Consider the following 19,556-nt stretch of genomic DNA (forward strand, 5'->3'; position numbering starts at 1 on the left):
GCCTCTATGTTGGTGAATTGGTTCAGGCTGTAAATGCACAATGAGTGAGGACCGGCAGTGACCCCAATATATATATATATATAATGAATTGTAGGGAATATAATATGAGGTAATAAAAATGTGTGCCAGTTTCCTCAGAGAGCTGTTGAAGGCCCCTCTGACCTATACTGTACTAAATAACAAAAAAAAGTTTTGAAGTTCCCTAGGGCCCAGAACAGGTCAAATGCTGTCTCATTAGACAGCACCATCTACTCTAGAGCTGTCCCAGCAAGTAATTAGCATAACTTGCCTTATTCAAGAACAGCGGCGCTGCAGTTACACTTTCAGTCCAGCAGGGGGTTCCCTCACACAATGCTGGTGAATCGGAGTTTTTAAAAGGCTGCAACGTTCCCCACCTGCATACCAATTAGACTTGTATTCAGAGCAAGGCTGGAACAAAACAGGAAAAAAAAAAGAAAAGAAAAAGAAAAAAGCCGCACTACCATTGATTTCTTCATTGTACCTTCTCTGCCGAAACTCTTTACCCTTTTGTTTTTACCTCCATCTTGGGTGGAAGAGCGGCGCGATTTTCTTGCTTCTCGTGTAAAAAAAATAAAAAATCGTGCCGTGACTTTGGCGTGTCTCCGGTCGGCGCGGACACACTTCGAGGGGACGCGAGTCCCAGTTCTGTCTCTCCCCTCTGATGGATGTGTTTTCCCCATACAGCTGCTGAGCGGGAGAGAAGGAACCCGTTTTGAGGGAACGTGAGGACAGGGACCCTTTGGCCCAGCGCTGCCCTCGCCCCAGCGACACTGCCCGTGCCCCTCCGTTTGGAATGGTGAGTTTGACTGGTGCAAATTAGCCGGCTTGTTTAGAGAGACCTTGTTCTGGTGGAGACTCTGGTGGGGGGAAAAAGAGGTGTTTTGGAAAGATCCGGAATTCTGCAGTACCTGAGTCTAGGTAAAACTGGAGCAGAGTTAAGAAGGAAAAAGATTTTTGGTATCTACATGCGCGCCCCCCCACCCCCCCTTCCCCTCCTTTTTTTTGTTCCTCAATGTACCTTTCCTGGAATTGCTTACGTTCCTTGAACCCTTGGTTCTTGACCCGCACGGTTATGTCATTTTGTGAATAGCTGATTTTCACGAACTGCGGTTAAACACAAGTCGAGTATTCAAAAAGAGTGAACTCCTGTCCGCTTTGCCATTGACATATTTGCCAACTGTATGTACAGAGGCTGCTTGCATCACTTTTTGAGATGGGTTGCATAATAGCTCAGTAGAGACCTGTGCACATGGTATGTAAGAACAGGTGGCTAATCCCTACCCAAGTGTTTCTTTTTTTGAGGCGGTTTCGATAATGTTTCAGTTTTAGTGAGTGTTTTCAACTTTTTTTCCCAGTGTTGTGTGTAACCAGGCACATATTTAACAGAAGCTTCTGACTGGCTAGCGCTGGCTATTCAATGGCTGGAGCGATGAACCCAGGGGCAGCCATCAGAAGCTTCTCTAAATATGTTTTATCTCTTTATGTTTTATTGCTGCATTGTATCCTGTGGCAAACACGCCTGCCACAGGCCACCGAAGTGGCTTTCTTTGGGGCCCTCCAGCACAGAGACACAGGGAGATGATGTTAAAACAGTCCACATTTATTCACGAGGGTTTGGCAAGATGGTAACGCCAAATGAGCAGATGTAAACCAGTCATGACCGAAGCTCCTGATGTGGGTGGGGATGGCAGATTTAACCTGTGCGCAGTGATTACCTCACTACGCACAGGTGCAGCCACTCCTGTTCCTGGGTCCAATTAGCCTGGCCAATTATCTAATTCTTAACCCATTATCCAATTGGCCAGGTCTAATTAGCTTGACCCAGGGCAGGTGTGGCTGCTTAAACCAGCCATCCCCACACCACATATCCATTTACACAGCTGGATATACACTGAAGCAATTGCAGGTTAAGTACCTTGCTCAAGGGTACAACGACAGTGTCCTACCCAGGAACGGAACCTGTGACCTTTTTTCGTTACAAGCAAATTCCTTACCCACTGTGCCACAGTGGCGCCCAAAAATGCACCCCAAAGAGAAGACGGTTGCAGTCTATTGCCTGTCAGAAGCCTGGCACCTGAGTGTAAGGTGCTCCTCATGCTTCCACTGTACTGAAACAAGCCTGTATAGATGAGCAGGACCACAGTATTTCATGAGATTATTTATTGCCTTAGCCGTTGCTCATAGCAGGGTCGATATATAGATTGCACCAGTGATCTTCGTTCCTGGAGAGCCTCGGGGTCTGCCGCTGTTTGTTTTCTCCTTAGCATCAGCAACCATTTCAGACCCAAGAAAGCAGGTGAGGTGAGGTGAGTTAAATCAACTGCTGTAATTTGGGGGCGGCAGTGTAGTATAACGGGTAAGGAGCTGGTCTTGTACCCTAAAGGTCACAGGTTCGATTCGATTCCTCTGTACCCTTGAGCATCTGCATCGCCTCAGTATATGTCCAGCTGCATAAATGGATGCAATTTAAATTCTGTGTAAAATTTGTGTACGTCACTCCGGATAAGAACGTCTGCTAAATGCCTGTAATGTAATTGGTCAAATAAATGCAGAGTGACAGTAACATCCTGTGGGACTAGGACCCGCGAATGAAGAATGGCCAGATTATGCTGTGTTAATACAGATGACATGTTTCCATGTATACAGCTATGCATTCATTGAGGCTGTGTTCACTTCAATGCAGTTACTGTATGACTCAAGCATTCAGCAGCTGTGCCTTGCTCAGACTCCAATTCATTTACATTACATTACATTTATTTGGCAGACGCTTTCATCCAAAGCGACGTACATTAAGTGCATGCCGAAGGTCATTGGAGCAGCTACGAAACACAGGCCCGATAAGGTTGGAATACTCATTACGTAACAGTTGTCCACAGCCATGAACATCAAGTTCACGCAGTTCACACAGCAAGCGTGGGCTAGGTCAGGAAGTTATGGTAAGTCAAACTAGAGCGAGGCATGACGACGAGCTACAATATCACGATAACGATAATAATTAACTGCCTTTGCAGCATCTCCTTCTAGTCAAAAAAAAATTGACAATGCACTGATTGAGGCACTTTCCCAGTTCCTTCATGTCAATCTAAGATCTCTTTGTTGATGCATGCGGGTTTGGAGAAAGGACTGTTGTGCATTATATGAGTCACTGTTATAAATGTAGGCCTGAGTCGGTTGTTTTTTTATTTTTTATAATTTTTTTAAAATAATTTTTTCCTTTCTTCACTGCACAGGTGTTTGTTGCGTATGGCATTGATAACCTGCTTTACCATCAACAGGCAATTTACTCCTCAGGCATAGAATTTAGCATCAGAAATTAATCACAGCTGGAATTTTTTTTTATTTATTAACATTTTTTTTAAGAAACTGTAAATGTATACTTACATTTTAATCCAGTTAAATGTCGCGCATTTTAAACTTGAAACGTGTACATAACGCAGCAGACTGACGGAGGCTGCAGTTTGGGGACACGTGTCCGGACCAGAAAAGGTGCAAGGTGCAATGTGCCTGGACCGCACAGCACCAAACGTGTCCGTTCCGCACAGGCAGGCAGGCAGGCAGGCAGGCCGAAAGCTCACCCCAAAGAGTGCAAAGTTTTTTTTAAATCTGAACGAAATCAAGTTGAGTTCCACTCGCCGTCTCGACCGATTAATGGATAATGGCCGCGGCAATTAGAGTTAGATATAAAACGGGTTGCGGAAGCGATGCATCCGCTGTTCTCCAGCAGAACGGGAGCGTGGCGGTGTTAATATGTGAGGTTCTTTGGTTACCCATGAACGTTCCGCGTTGCGCTGTTCCCGCTGATAAAACATCAGCAGCAGCTTCCTAATTTCTTAGCCAGTACTATTTGAATGTAACAAGTGGCCCTTTTCAAAGACCCAATCAGTTTATGCTATTGTTATTATACTGCTGTATACCATGCACACAAAATTAACCAATTAATGGTCAAGATGACCATTAAAGGAACATTATTTTTATAAGTTGCTATTATTATTATTATTATACCTGATGCACAAACAAAATTTCATACAGCTCAGATATTCACACAAGTTGCAGTAACTGCAAACAGATTGGCCTAGACTCAAGGGCTTTTACAAGTCATTTTATATTTTTCTGACATTTATCATTTAAAATTCTCTTAGATCAGATAAGCTTCTCACAGATCATAACACCTGCAAGCAAGCCTGTCAACACCACAGACCACTCTGACATTCGTCTGATAAAAGAAAAAAAGATAAAATGCACGTCATGTCACTCAGTTCTAAAATATCTGCTTCCAAATACTGCTTCTGAACTGGATTAATGCAAGCAAGTCTGTCGATGTCATTAGCCAACATGACTTTTACTGCAGTGATAAAATGCATGTGGTGTCGCTCAGTACCAAAATTTCTGGGATAAATGTAATTATTTATTTTTGTGTTACTCAGGGGTGCACAACTACGGTTGTTCCAACCAGTTAGGGCTTACCGTAGGTTAAAAGAATGAATTGGGCTGAAGTATTTATTTATTTAAAGGAGAAATTTTAATTTTTAGATTCACAAATTTGCACAGAATAAAGCAAAAACATTCCAACCTAGCACAGTGAGGCTAATTTAGCCGCTAAGCTAGCATGTGATTAAACACAGAGTTACACTGGGTTCAGTTTGTTTGCTGAGCCTCTCTCCAGTTGAAGGGGGGAGAGAGGGAGGGAGAGTGGGCTTCAGTTGGGTCAGACAAGCATTCAAACTGGCTCTGCAGCAGTCCAAAATCTACCCCAACATTCTTCTGGTGAAAATAATCACATAGACAGAACTGGCAGCCACATCCTGGACGTTGCCAAGGACAGAAGCTTTTCCCTGGACGTTGCCGGGGAGAGCTTGTTTTGTCTCTTTCTGCACCCCTCTTGCCACCTCTCTCACCACTTCACCCCCAGAGCCTCCGTCACTTCCCGTCTGAGCCACGGGGGGGGGGGGGGAGGGCATGGAAAGATGTAAAAAATTTAGTTACCTCTGAGTGTCGACAATGGCTAACTCTCCACAAAATATTTCTTGTTCTAAGCCATCATAGCAGCCAAAGTTACATATTTTGCTCCTCCCTGCCTGGGAAGGGCATCTATTTTTTTACAATGTGAGACACTGATAAACTCTGGTTTTTGGAGGGGGGGTCCAGGGGATTTGTTATTTATTCGTGCTTTTCTTTCGGGGGTTGGAGGGGGGGAGGGGGGGTGCGCTACAGAGGTCCTACAGGCTGGACAGGGCGAGCGACACTCCAAGGTCAAACCTTTCGGTCCCGGGGGCCTCTGGTAGCTTTAGTTACACTGTAACCGTGACGACGACCCGGGTTCAAGTGTCCCCGTCCCACCTGGTTCTGCCGGGGGGGGAGAAGAGCCGGCCGTGACATAACCCCAAAGATGGCTGCCGGCGGTGCCACGATTCCTCCGGGACCCAGGGAGCGCTGCTGTGTATCCCGCTGTTATTCCCCCCCCCCCCCGGCTACCCGCGGCTCCCCCCGGCTCCCCCCGAATCCTCCTTCCTTCCTTTCACCCTCGCCACAATGCCTCACCCCAACTCCAGTTGGCACCGTCGCCGGGGGCCACGGCTGATGTAACGCTTCCCCGTTCGCCCGTGGAAGGAAGGGGGACGCCCGGGCGGGTTCAGTGGCGGCAGCGGCGGGTGTATCGCGCGGCTACGCTCGCACCCCGCGGCTCCTGCAGGGGGCCCAACGCTCACAAGTCCCCCCGCAGGCTGTGCCACGCGCGCGTGGATCTTTAGAGGAGAGAGGAGGAGGGTAAAAAAACACCGCTAAGGTTCTCCTGTTGCTTCCTGCAGTTAAACTGGGGAAGGGGTTCTGTTTACAAAAAGTAAGGGTAATGCTCAAGTTTGGAGAATTTGGTGCATAAAAAATTTCCCACTACATGCAAAGACAAAATGGGTTAATTAACTAATACAAAAATGTGTTGCTTTATCTGTTATGAATTACAGAGAATTGGAAAATATATGAAGGATATTACAAAAAAGAAATAATGTATTACATATAATACATGTATTAGCAACAACACACCATAGCACACAAGGGAGCACACCTTTATCTATTAATAACACGTCTCACTAATGCAGTTAAAACTAATTGTCAGTTATAATGCAACTGAAATGCGCGCATGTGCTTTGGCTCTCAGTCTGAGATGTGAGCGATGAACCCCAGATTCAGCGTGGAGACGGGACCACATCTGGGGTTCATCGCTCACGTTCCGAAGGCTGAACGATGTCTTGATACCGGCCACTGTGAAGCTGGCCGGTCACCAGAAACTTCTGTAAATCTCTAACATTTCTGGCTGGGCCTGGGCCAATCAAAAACGAACACTAAAATAAATAAAAACCTGCAAGTGAACTGTCATTTTGAGCCGTGAATGACAGGATCAGCCTTGGAGCTTGGACGCCCTCTAATCCAGACGTTTTACATCATCTAATCATCTGCAGGGGTCGAGGGGTCAGTGGGTTTGATAAAGCGAGACGTTTGAAGGCGCACGGTGTCCCGCGCGGCCCCTCGGCCGAAGTTAGCCGTTGACTCGATCGATACAGGTCCGGAAGACGCGATGGACGTTCTAGCTAGCCGTACCTGGAACTGGAGGGAGGACCCCTCGCGCCTTGTCCCAGATAAACCGGTTTCCGGCACTGATTTACCTCCCGGTTGAAGTTTAATTTCGTCGAGCGGAACGCGCCGCTCGCGCTGAAGTGTAGACGTGCCGTATGTAGCGAGTAAACAATTGCATTTCTCTTCTTGGACTGTGCTCTGCTTTTGCATGCGTCTGACTTACATCAGCCGGTCCAGACTTTACTTTTGTGCAAGAGGCATAACCTTTTTTTATTAATTTATTTTTTTTATTTACCTAATTCATATTCCTGTGCTAGATGCACTAAGGAAACAAAAACATTTTATTGAGGCTGTGCTGAGGGTCCACATACGGACACATTAACAACAATTTTACTAATGTTGGTTTGACTAACCCAATCAAAGGAATGAAACGTCCTCATTCACAGTTTTTTGCAGGAGGAGAAAAAGTGGATAAGAAGCAAACAGACACAAGTAGAGAAGTAAGCGCAGGTAAAAAAAAAAGAAAACTTAAATTTACAGATCAGGAAATAGATGTAAGGGTAAATTATGTAACAAATCAGAAGGCTGTGTCACAGCAGAGGAGCACAACACCAATGGAGAGGAGAAAAAGAATGAAGTGACATCACAAACAAAAATTAATTCATTAGACATAACAAAATGAACGATGGATTTTTAAAAATGGTGTGATGGTACTGTGGGTGGTGTAAAAAAAACAAAAAACTTTCCTATCACATAACGCGCGGGCAAAAGACACAGATGGTGATCCACCTGACACAAGAATGGATCCATCTTGCTCCATCTTGCCCTGATGAAACAAAAGAGGTGGAACAATCCGTGCAAAATGAGAAAATCTTAGGGGTGTATCTTCAAGGTCATTGCACTGCAGGGGGCAGCCTCTCTGCAAGCTAAACCGATTGCCTGCAGTCAATGCTGATTATGTTACATTACATCACACACACTCTTATCCGGAACCACTTACACAGCTTGCTGATCTTTTGCATAGTCTCCATTTATACCGTACAGTTGGATATATTCTGAAGCAGTGCAGGTTAAGTACCGTACTCAAAGGTACAACCGCACCGTCCTACCGTGGAATCGAACCTGCGACCTTCAGGTTATAGGCCCAGCTAAAGGTGCAGTATGTAAGATTTTTTTTTTAGAACACTTTTGTTCATATTTGGTTAAATTTCCAAATTTGTTGGAATTTGATATCACACCGAACTGTGTAGCTGACGTAGCTTGAAAATGTAGTTAGCTTATGCATTTAGCCCACTGTTATAACTATGTTGTACGCTAGTTGTTGTCTTGTAGCTTATCTGTAGTTAGCTTTGTTTATAGCCATAAATGCTGTTTAAACGAAAAAACTTGGAACAGCATTGGCAGACATAACTTTGTATGGGTCTCATACAAATACATTTTTTGACTGTCGTTAGCCCATAGCTGTAAATAAAAACTATAGCTATGTTCATTATGATGACATAACTTTCTACCTGTGAATGAGGCATGATGGGCTTCACTCTCCCGACTTCACTTTTCAATGCCCTTGTCCTCTTTGCATTACTCAGATGACAGGCAGCGTGTGTGCATGTGTTTGGCGGGTGGGGGTTTGGAGGAAGAGCTAAGGGGAGTGGGTGAAATGTTTTTATTTTATTATTTATTTTTTATCTAGCTCTCTCTCTCATTTCTCCAAACTTATATACTGTACCTTTAATTAATCATTATAAAGTATACTGCCGATATAGTCATGTGGAATTTAAGCACAAAAATTAGGTGTGCTTAGGTGGTTTACTGCTGCAAAGGCCACATTCACTCTACATAAAATAAACAAGAACAAAACTATTTAAAATGGTCTGCAGTCCAAAGTTCATACCGTGAAAATAGAATAATAAAACATAATGAAAAGTAATGACATATGATAGTTTTAAAAACTTAAATAATTTAACAAATAATTTGATGACATACCAATCAATAACCCATTTATTTAGCTTAATAAACTGCTCTCACAAATCTTATTCTCCACATCATCTGCCATGTATCAGTAGAAAATGGCCGCCACATCATTATTATTATTATTATTATTATTATTATTATAGAAAGTTTGCATATGTAGGAACTTAAAAGTCCTGTTTGGTGGACCATATGTTATGGTGGCACATCTTGTTTTTCAGACAAGCCTCTTGAAAAATAACAAATTTCACAAATTCCTTCAGGTTGGCAGTGGTTTGGTAATGCCATCTTGAGCTGTCTCTCCGACCGGGTATCAGACTTTTTCTACAACGCATTCCCGTCAGCGGTTCATTGTCCGCACAAAAGCCAAAATTTGATATCACCATGCTGTTTGTGCATGTTCTAACAAACAAATAATTTCTAGTCCAAGTCCTCAGTTCCATGCAACTTTCTCAGTCTTTTCGTTTTTAAATTTAGTTTCTGGCTATTTCTAGGATAAATGTAATTATATTGTCTTCTTTTTGTGTTACACAGTGGTGCACAACTCCAGGTCTGGAGGATAAATCTGCGTACTGGTTTTTGTTCCAACCAATTACGGCCTACCGTAGTTTTAGTTTTCTGACGGCGCTAAGAACTACGCTGATTCACTCCTGTGTGAGCAAGTAAACTGTTTAGGATACACTTGCAGTGTGCGGCTGTAGCTTGTGCATACACAGATGTCAGATTGAGACACGATTGAGTTAATTAAAGAATCGAAAGCACAAGCTGACACAAAATCCTGAAAAGGACAGGTCCTTGATGTGCAGACCTGACATAACTGCTTTGCCTGTTAATGCCTTGGAGAGATGCTTTCATGAACAGTCGTGGAAATAAGGAGTGTGGCTGGTATCAAGCTTTATCACAATCGATGGACACAAAATATGCAGGTATTTATTTATTTATTTATTTTACAACCCAGGCCTTTATCTGTTGGCTGTCTGACTGTTTGTTGATTTATTTATTTACCTACTGATTTACAAATGTATGCCTGGGCTTAAAACATTCCATATCCTTGGATCTGAAGGTCAATATTTTATCCGTCTTACCATGCTGCATAATTCTAATCGCAGGATTTGCCGGTACACCTTGACGCCCTCTCCCGTCTCGCATTAATTTGGCCCTTGTGCATTTTAGCCAGCAAAGCTATGTTTAGACACGATCTCCGGAGCGGTAACTTACCTCTGGTTAATAAGTGCGAAGGCCACCTGGGGTCCCTCTGGTGTCCGTAGCCGACTTTCCATTTTTTCAGCATTTTCCTGCAAAGCTTAGTCGAAGGGCTTAAGCTTCCCTCCGCAGAAATGACACCACGCAGATCATAAACAGCGCTACAGAACCGCAGTTCATTTCTCTGCAGTCGATTATATTTGATTAATTCATGCCCGTATTTTTTTGTTTGTTTGTTCAGCCAACCTCCTTTCAGTCCATTAAAGGTTCTATTTTCCCCCCTACATACATACATTCATGTAAAAATGGAAAATGAATACGCATTTGGTAGCTATGTGGTGTGTTCTGACATGTGAAGTAGCTTACATCGATACCACTGGTAAATAAATTACAGTTACGAGAATAGTGACGTCAAAGCTTCAACCGTGTACAAGATTCGCTGCATTTCCGTAATTCATTAATCGTATAGTGGAATTGTTAATATAAAACCCTCGGTTTCCTTAATTTTGTGAATTAATTCACTGGTGCGGCACAACGCGGACAGCCATCACAACTGGCTGGGCGCAGTCCCCTATATTCACGGCCAATCATTTTCAGTGCGGAGCCGGTAGGACTATTGGTGGCTTCGGCGTCTGCAGTAGTGATCGCGTCAGTTGCGCCCGCCTATTCACTTCCTGCTCGCTGAAGTAATATAGATGCGCAGGGGTTTCTGTATGCTAAATGGAACAATGTAACGGATCGGGAGTGACAGGCTTAACCGGTGGGTTACTTATTAATCCAGGTCCAGGCCGATATCGTACTTAAGGCATGCTAACCGACAGCGCTGTCCCCAGGCAAACGGAGAACCGAATCGCGATGGTGATGACAGGTCGACGCAGAAGATTTTAGAGGAGCGCTCTTCCTTTCTGACCTCAGCGTCCGCACAAGGTAGCTCCTTCCTTACGCACTACCTGCAGTGCTGAAAAAAGCTTAGAATTTTATTCCGCTGCGTTCTCAAGGCGTTGGAACTCCATTCCGTGTCAATTCTTCATTCACTGCCAGAAGTGCGCATAATGTGGCCTCGTGGTGTCTTATAGCGTCTCCAAGTGTATTAGGTGTCACCCTCTTGTTAAGAAGTTTACAGTAAATGGACTGTCCATTCTGCATCGATTGTGCTTGTGAAGGGGATATTATTATTATTATTATTATTATTATTATTATTATTATTTATTATTATTATACATTTCTGGAAATATGTCATGTAGCTACAAGCCATCTGATTTGTGATTATTGTCATTGATTTACATCTTTATCTGTTTAATCATAGGCTTGTCTATATGTAACTATTAGGCGCTACACATGGTTTAGGACATTGTCACCGACAAGCAAGCAGTGATTGTTCCAACACGGAAACAGAGCGAATTGGCTTTGACGCTTATCCTCTGCGGATGTCGTTCCATACGGATAGAAAATTACTTGTTACGGCTTCAGCTTAGGAAGTGCATCAGTGTCGGCAGCTATTTAGAGATATCGGAGGAAATCGCGTTCAGATGCAGCCTTCATGATACTTTTTCTCCCTCCCCTGGGAAGGCAGGGTGTATCACTTCGTGCCGACTAATTTACATTCAGGCTACTTTCAACGAAAGAATACTCTTAACTACTTGGCACGTCGCCTATTGAATCCGAAGTGTGTGCTTATTGTTAAATAGTTACCGCCATCGATTTAAGTCGTTTAAAAATATATATTCTTCAGAAGTAGTTTTTAACCCACTTTAGCGATTGACAGAACCGCGTTTTCTTAGTGTCAAGTATTTGTAATGCAGTGCTACTGAAAAAATGTGATTTTCTACGTTCTTTCTTCTTCTTCTTCTTCTTTTTTTTTTTACATCGTGAGGCACACCATATCCTTGAGTAAGTTTTGATTCAATTACAGCCTGTGGAATGGCAAGCCAGTAACGGTGTAAAAAACGAGATGTTCGGATTCACACTTTAGTTGGACAAATCATGCCGTTATTTGATATCCGTTCGGTGTGGTTTCAGTTTTTCACGTTCAACAACAATATTTTTACATGAACAATGTCTTTAAATCAGAAAGAACGGTACACGTTCTTACCGGAACAATTTTAACGCAGTTAAATCGCAACGCTTTAATAAAGGGAACAGTTTTCTTGGTGTTACTTTAATGTGAGACTAGACAGAGAGAGTGTAATTTAATCCTGACAGTTTTATTACGGACGATTTGAATTTCTTGCACGTTTGCATGAGGGTACGGTTGTTGTAAGCTTTTTGTTTGTTTTAAGAACATCTGAATAGACTGCATGCCTAGCCTATAAAAATGTTGTTTTACAATGCTCAATTTATGTTAATATATTCAGTTGGACTTATGTCAGTTGTAGTTTTATATAACGGTTATTAATTGTTGGTTTGCGCCGTTATTAAATTTGGAATTGTTTTTCAGGTGACCCGAGGCCAGTCTGATCAAATCAGAAGCCTTCAATTACTCCGCCTGAAACACTACCCAAGAACCTCAGATCTTTAAATAAAGTGAAGGGGCGAACGAAGTTTACCACGTGGTGAAAGGTGAGACGTTTCCACCCCACGGAGACTGTCCCAAGCTAGTCAGAGAGAAGAAGCGGAGAGACGTGCATCTGCCAAGACCTCGGGAGGCAAACACAAGGCGATTGAAAGGAGCAGCAGTTCAGTTGTGGACCTTTTTTCTTGTCTGCAGCCGGTGTCTTCAAGATTTAAATATTTAATCCGGTACATTGCGAGTGGCCCAGAGTGACTTGTTTTTTTTTCCCCTAAGGAAGAGGAAAATAATAATAAATACTGAACACATTTTCCCTTTGAAGGGAAATTAAATTGTGAAACTTGTTTGTCGTTTGGCTTTAGAAAAAAAAAAATTGCAGTGGATGGAGAGAATAACCCGGATACTCCCTAAATACCGGCAAGATCTTAAACATACCTGGGGAAGGGCTATGCACCTGGCCTCATTATCGGGATCGAAGGAGTGAATGCAACATTGGCCCTGCATTCAGTAGTCAAAAACACAAGTTCTTTAATGGGATAAATTATTTGGAAGGCGATCCGTAGGAGGAAAAAAAGACTAATTCCCTGCTTCCAGTCCTAATATTTCTCATTCGTTGTATTTCCTTTTCAACCATCCGCATGGTACTGTGGTCGAAAGAGCAAGACAAGCCGTCAGAAATGTCCACCGGTGCAATAGAAGCGAAGAAGGAGGGAGCGCCACCGGCCTATCACCACACGAACGGGTCGGTGCACCCGATCATACTGACGGACAGCCCGGAGGAGCTGCGGCCCGAAGCGGGGGACTACGAGCTCACGGAGGTCACTTCCTTCTCGGAGCGGACGGAGGGCGAGGACGACCGGTCTGAAGTGGTGGTGATCGACTGCAGGGCCAACGCCAAGGGCCAGCGCGAGGAGGATGCTCTCCTGGAGAACGCCAGCCAAAGCAACGAGAGCGATGACGTCAGCGCGGACCAAAGCCCGGTGCCGCCGGCTCCCCTGAAGGAATCCTCCTTCTCCATCGGACTTCAGGTGGTCTTCCCATTCCTGCTGGCCGGGTTTGGGACCGTCGCCGCCGGCATGGTTTTGGACATTGTGCAGGTGGGTGAGGAAATGTATACCAGCGTGATATTCATCATCAAACAAAAGTATCGATATTATTTTAATGTATTTATTTGTTACGCATTCAGAATCAAAGCTTTTTTTCCCCTCTCAATTAGAATTTTTTTTTGCCTGGCAGTTTCTCTGGGAAAAGATTTACATGTGCAAAAACAGGGCCCTTGGAGCTGTAAAAACCCCTAAACAGTTTTATAGCTGGATTGCTCAGACTGCTAATTTACATAATCTCAGTATCTATGGCATCAGTAAGATGCATCTGTCAACATCTCAGTTGTTGTTAGCTCTTGTGCCTTTTTCCACTCAGTTGTTGGTCTTTGCATTGCTACAGTGATTTTTTTTTGGGACATGTCTTTCTTATAAGTAATTGAGAAAGGGAGAAAGTAATTCAGTAATGTTTATTTTTCCCATTTAAATGATAGGGACTGATCCAGGAAATCCATGATCTTATGACATCACACTGTCAGGAATATGATAGGCACTGATCCAGCAAACCCATGCTCCTATGACATCCCACTGTCAGTAATGTTATAGGGACTGATCCAGCAAACCGATCCCCCCATGACATAACAATGCCAACTTTAGCAATTTAGTGATATTACCACAAAACTTGCTGCACTTGCTGCACCTCTCAATAATATGTTAAATATTTAGACACAATTAAGTTATGATGACTCAATGAACAATGACATTTTTCATTAGAAATTATATTTCTATAAACCGCCAAGTCCAGACCATCAAAAATATCATACAGGTTTCTCCATTTTTCTCTGCTTAAAATTCTATTCCATTCACATAATGTTTCATGTCTTTATGCATGTCTTAAATATGCCACCTGCTATTCCTTGTGGCTGTTTTAGTGGTTTGCTTTAAAATCGTTATCATTGACCATTCATAATGATAATGATGCTGTTCTGTGCTGTTATCACATATCAGATACTCACATTTGACAAGTTTCCTTTAAGGGATTTCTAACATTTTATTTGCATTACATGATGTGATGTAGCATAAATTAATAACAGAACTGCTTGAGGGTTTCCCACTGCAGCAAAGGTGAACTTTTTACTCACGGGTGACAATATATCCTCAATGCCATTCTGTTCAGGTGTTATAAGGAGAGAGAGAGTGGATAAAGACAGCAAAACACAAAAAAAAAAAACCCAGTGTAGTGAGCTGAGCCATGGCCAGCTAGATTATCACGATTGCAAAAATCAGACTTTTCAAAGTACGACTTTGCTCACTTCTAACTGCATGCGTTTATCCAGCATGTCTTTCCTTCCATTTGCAAAAATGGATTTGGAGCCCATTTTCCCTTCCTGTGTATTTCTTTATTTAGCCTACTAGGGCTAGTCTCATCACTGGATGCCATTTGACACCCATCTGTTCCAGTTCCATTGCGTGCTATTTCATTGGAGTGTTGGGCACGCACAGATCTACGATGTGTCATCTGGGATGCTTTTCTGCATAGCTCTGTGGTACTGCCTGTGCTGAATGCAATTGGCAGGGAAGGTGACTCACCCTCTGTTAATGTTATTTGTTTAACATAACATAACATAACATAACATGACATCATGAGGAGAACAGGCCATTCAGCCCAACAATGCTCGCCATTTTGTATTGATGCAGGTGTGATACTTCCAAACTTCAAAACTGGTTGAGCTGTGAACTAATTGACTGATCAAAACCAATCTATAGCGGTCTGACTTCATGGACAGTCTTGTTTATCAGTTAGAGTGTCAGTGACTGACAGTACATAATGGATCATCCTATTATGCAGTTTCATGGATAACACTGTCCCATTGTAATTGCTGTGTCCCTTTAGAAATACAACAAATATTGAAACATTCCCTTCAATATTTTTGTATGGTATGTCACTGAATTTTTGTAAAAATTTTCAACACTACATTCCATATGCATTACATTCATACAACATACATTTATAAAGAGTGGCTTGTAAGGTGAGAGACTATTGAAAGCAGTATTTTTGGTACTGTTCATGACAAATGCATGTCACATGACTGATTGACCTCTTGATATAAAGCCTTGTTATTCAATTATTTAATAATTGTGTATAATTTATAATTTGCACAATAACAGTTTCACAAGTGACGGTTTTAAAAAAAGAAATTACTTAAAGGTTTAATTACAGGAAGCAGCTCTTTCAGTGCTTAAATAGTCAGCTTTTGGTGATTGTTAGCTAAATTTAGGGCCCATGTACTAAATGTTTATCAAGTTTTCATGCACTGATTTGTGTTTTCTCCAGCTCAGTTTGTGCAGATCGACCTGTGCTGTAACACATATATATATATATATACTGCCAAACTGTTAAAAATACCAGCTTCTGACTGTGTCACTGACAGGTCATATATTCTCTAAGGTCAGTCCCCCATACAGATAAAGTTGGAGGTGTCTGGTTGCTGGGAAGTGCTGATATCTCAGGCCTGCAAACTGGAGAACACCAAGCGACACCATCACCGGTGTTTTGTCAGAGCATCTGTGGCAGAGACGCTGGAGGAAGTCACACAATGTTCGTAGCTTAGCAACGTTCCACAACAGAACTACCAGAAGTTTTTTTTTTTTTTTTTACTCTCTCTTCCATTGTGGTGCGTGCTTCTGTCATCCTAAAACCACGCCGCACTTCTGTTGTAGATTGCAAACTCACGACCACCTCTTTAGTCTGCACCTCAGCTATGTCAGTTATCCCAGTCTTCCTCTAGAACTTTTACCTGTATCCTACCCAGTTGTTCTGGTCTGTGCAGCTTAGTTTAAAGCTGGCAGTTGACAAGTTGTCGATCGAGTGTGCGCTTCTCGCACTTGCAGTCTCTCTTGGGGCTGTACGGGACTCCTACCGCACTTGCAGTTCCTGATCTTTACACTTGCGCTTGCATTGTGCAGTAAGTCGCTCTGGACACGAGCTAACTGCTCAATACAAGGAAGCAAAAATGAGCTAATCAAGTGTTCGTCTCTCAGACAACCTTTCACCTCAACTAATTAATGATAAACAGATTATCAAATGTGCTCAGCAATATTTTGATCCCGTATGACCCTATTCGGCACGGAGCGACGATGGCACGTCACTGTTCACCTCCATTTTGAAAGCAATACGCTGGAGGGAATGTAGGCTATGTTAGCGTCATGTGCTAAGCCCCTGTTCCCGGGAGCTAACGCAGAAGAGCCCGACCTCCTTGCATTCCTGTGAGGGAGCGATTATAAGCTGGACAAAAGGGGCAGAGCGAGAGTGGGTTTCCGGACCGGTTACTACGCCAGTTCTGTAGTCACAGGCGCTGTTTTGTGAAGCGCTTGTCCTTCAAGCAGTGGGGAAGCTGAACGGACTGCCAGCTGCTTGGGGTAAACTGTTCCCTCAGTGTGTGGTAATCCTGGACCCTATGTGCCGGTGGCTGACAGGCTGAGTAGGCCTTTTTCTGCGAAATATCATCTTTCACACTGTGTTGCAAGACTTTCCCATAGGTGTGAGTCTGTGCGTGAGTGGTGAGTTAATGGTGTGTGGGCCCTGCGTTGGTTTGGCGACCTGTCCGGGGTGTATTCCCACCTTCTCGCCCAATGCATGCTGGGATAGGCTCCAGCTACCCCCCGCAGCCCTGACCAGGGCAAGTGGGTGTAGATAATGGATGGATGGATGGACTCGGAAAAGCTGTTGCAAAAGTGTACTCTGCTTTGTCTTCTCTTAGAACAGGTCACCCAGAGAAAAATGTCAAACACCAATCTGAATGTCATACAGTAGCTGTGTGAGATTTCAGGCTCCACCTTCATTCGTGTCATATGTTCACCCATCGATGTGCCTCACACACATGATACTTTGTTGTCTAGCAGGCCACAAATACTAACACTGCTTGTCTTTTTAAACCATCTTTGTTTTTCCCTTGCACCTGGAGGAAACTGATATTGATGTTGAAGGTGCAGACTTTCATGTCTGTTTGTTTGTTTGTTTGTTTTTCTTCTTCCTGAAAAAGATTGTGATATGGCTTTTTTTTTTGTTTGTTTCATGGCACAAGCATTAATTTGGACACAGAGCTGGACACCCAAGGAATGCTGGGAAACTTGTTTGTTGAGTTTTCCGGAGATTTTGCCATTACTGCATCATATTCTGACGTGCGGTTGAAGCCACAGAACAATGGGCACAATCCAGCTGTCCCAAACCAAAAAAACTACAGAAGAACTGCAAACTTTTCTCTTTAGAGAGGCAGGAAAACAACAATATTAAACGTTGTAAACGATCCCATCGCTGCACACAAGCAGCCATTTTAGTGGTAATTTTTTGGTCTAAAACATTAAGAATCCTTCATTCAATCCTTTCATTACAGAGTTCACTGTGAAAAGAGGGTGTGGATGTATTTTTTTCTGATAAACATTATGGGGTCTGTTGACCTGGGATAGCCGGGTTTCATCTTATGAAAATCTATGGCTTTGTTCTGTTCTTTCACTGGTAATGTAAAGTACCTGAACTAAATTCACAGCACAGACTTCGTATTAGCCAAGCAGCACAAGATTCCATTCCTATTAATAATTCGTTCAATTTCACGAGAGTTCATCTTACAACACATAGTACCAAATAGAACACACCCTCTAATTACTGAATTTTAACAGCTTAAGGGTTTAGCTTGTGCTAATCTCAGGCTTTCTATTTAGTTTCCAGTTTAGTATCCAGTGGAAGAATTAAGCTAGTGGAAAAACTGTGATTCCTGTCTAAATTATACTTAACTCGGGGAAAGAATTTCATTGTGCCGTGCATTTGTAAATCTGTCATTTAAGGCGATCGATTTGGTGTCACCCACCGCACTGTCAGAGCATAATGAACACTTAACATTGACCCCGGAAACATTCAGTGTGCCACAGGACCTAATTTAATGCTCTGTATGGATATGAATAATCGCCAAACAATTTCAAAGACGCCGATAAGCTTTCACGTGCCCCCGCTGAACTTTTTTTTTTTTTTGGGAGGGTGTCACATTGTGTGCAGTTACTGCCAAGCTATTATGGTCCCATACAGGTCACACCCCAGGGTTCAAGCCAAGGGGGGGGGGGTGGGTTGGGAGGGGGGGGGGTCTGGATTCCACTGTGACCATATATGCTTTGGAACACGGGCGCCGTGACACACAGGCTGTGTTGCGTAACTCGGAAACCTGAGCCCCCCCTGCCCCTGCTCGCTGGATTCACAGAACCGAGGCGCATGGAACAGTTGGCCGGGGGCCATCGTTACCGCTGGAACAACGTCACACGTCTCCCTTTAAGAGGTGGGGGGGACGGGCGGAGGGGCGGGGGGGGGCAGGGGGGCGGGGGGGGTGGTGGAGGAGGGCAGGCGTCAGGTCCAGGAAGTCAAAGGCCCGGTGTCTGGAGGCCAGTCTCCTGATAGGTTTACAGTTTTGGATTAAAGGACAATGAGAGAAGACTGTTCTAAAGATGCATGACATCATCTCAAAAAATAAAATAAAATTTTAAAAAAACCCAAATACCAAAAAAAAAAAATCTTAATCATATCTACAAAATCCAGGTCCAAATATTCAGCACACGCATTCTTGGCACTCGCGTACTTTCATAAAGAAAAGGCTTTTTATAGATCTGCTTATTGCTGGGGGATATCAGACGCCCTAAGATTTCAGCGGCATCATCTTTGCGCTTCCTCCTCTTCGGGGAACGTTTATGGGCCTGCAGCATCGATCCAGCTGTCTTCCGTTGGCGGTGTAATTGCTCTGTGTCCGCCATGCTGGTGGTTTAAAGCGAAGCACTTTCTCTCCGTTATTGATTATCTATTTATTTATTTATTTATTTCTCAGAAGTGGGTTGAGTTCCTGCAGCTTCAGTCTCAGTCCTGTATAGGCACTAAGTGGAAACTGCAAAGTCATCAGCAGTGGGGAAAAAAAAAAAACACAGCAGGGGAATAATCGCTGAGTCATTGGACAGGTGTTTGAGTGCGGATTCCGGGAATATGTGTGTGTGTGTGTGTGTTCGTGCATGTGTGCTCGTGTGTTTATATGTTTATCATAACCATCATCATCATAACCTTTATTTAATTCTCGGAGGTGCAATCGAGGGCCAGGCCCTCATTTTCAATGTAGCCGAGATTACAAAAACATTTAAGACACAATAAGTAGAATAAAAGATCACAGAATATAGCAACAGTAAAACCAACATAGTATATAATAATAATAATAATAACT

The 19,556-nt window shown here is 43.3% G+C and overlaps 1 protein-coding gene and 1 long non-coding RNA gene across 2 annotated transcripts in view; one reads left to right on the forward strand and one right to left on the reverse strand.

Annotated features, from left to right (window-relative positions):
* Nucleotides 1-4,517: 4,517 nt before the first annotated feature.
* On the reverse strand, nucleotides 4,518-10,217 carry LOC135237352 (uncharacterized). Its single transcript, XR_010324801.1, has 2 exons — nucleotides 9,775-10,217; nucleotides 4,518-5,762 (listed from the first exon to the last, which is right to left on the reverse strand). It is a non-coding gene; the product is annotated as an uncharacterized LOC135237352 (long non-coding RNA).
* Nucleotides 10,218-10,471: 254 nt separating this feature from the next.
* slc41a1 (solute carrier family 41 member 1) overlaps nucleotides 10,472-19,556 on the forward strand; it is a 29,582-nt gene continuing 20,497 nt past the window's right edge. The window contains exons 1-2 of the mRNA XM_064304441.1: nucleotides 10,472-10,686; nucleotides 12,197-13,365. Of these exons, the coding sequence (XP_064160511.1) occupies nucleotides 12,907-13,365 (459 nt within the window). The 5' untranslated portion in view covers nucleotides 10,472-10,686; nucleotides 12,197-12,906. The remainder of the gene's footprint in view (nucleotides 10,687-12,196; nucleotides 13,366-19,556) is intronic.

The sequence above is a fragment of the Anguilla rostrata genome, chromosome 13, assembly GCF_018555375.3.
Source record: "Anguilla rostrata isolate EN2019 chromosome 13, ASM1855537v3, whole genome shotgun sequence".
Classification (NCBI taxonomy): domain Eukaryota; kingdom Metazoa; phylum Chordata; class Actinopteri; order Anguilliformes; family Anguillidae; genus Anguilla; species Anguilla rostrata.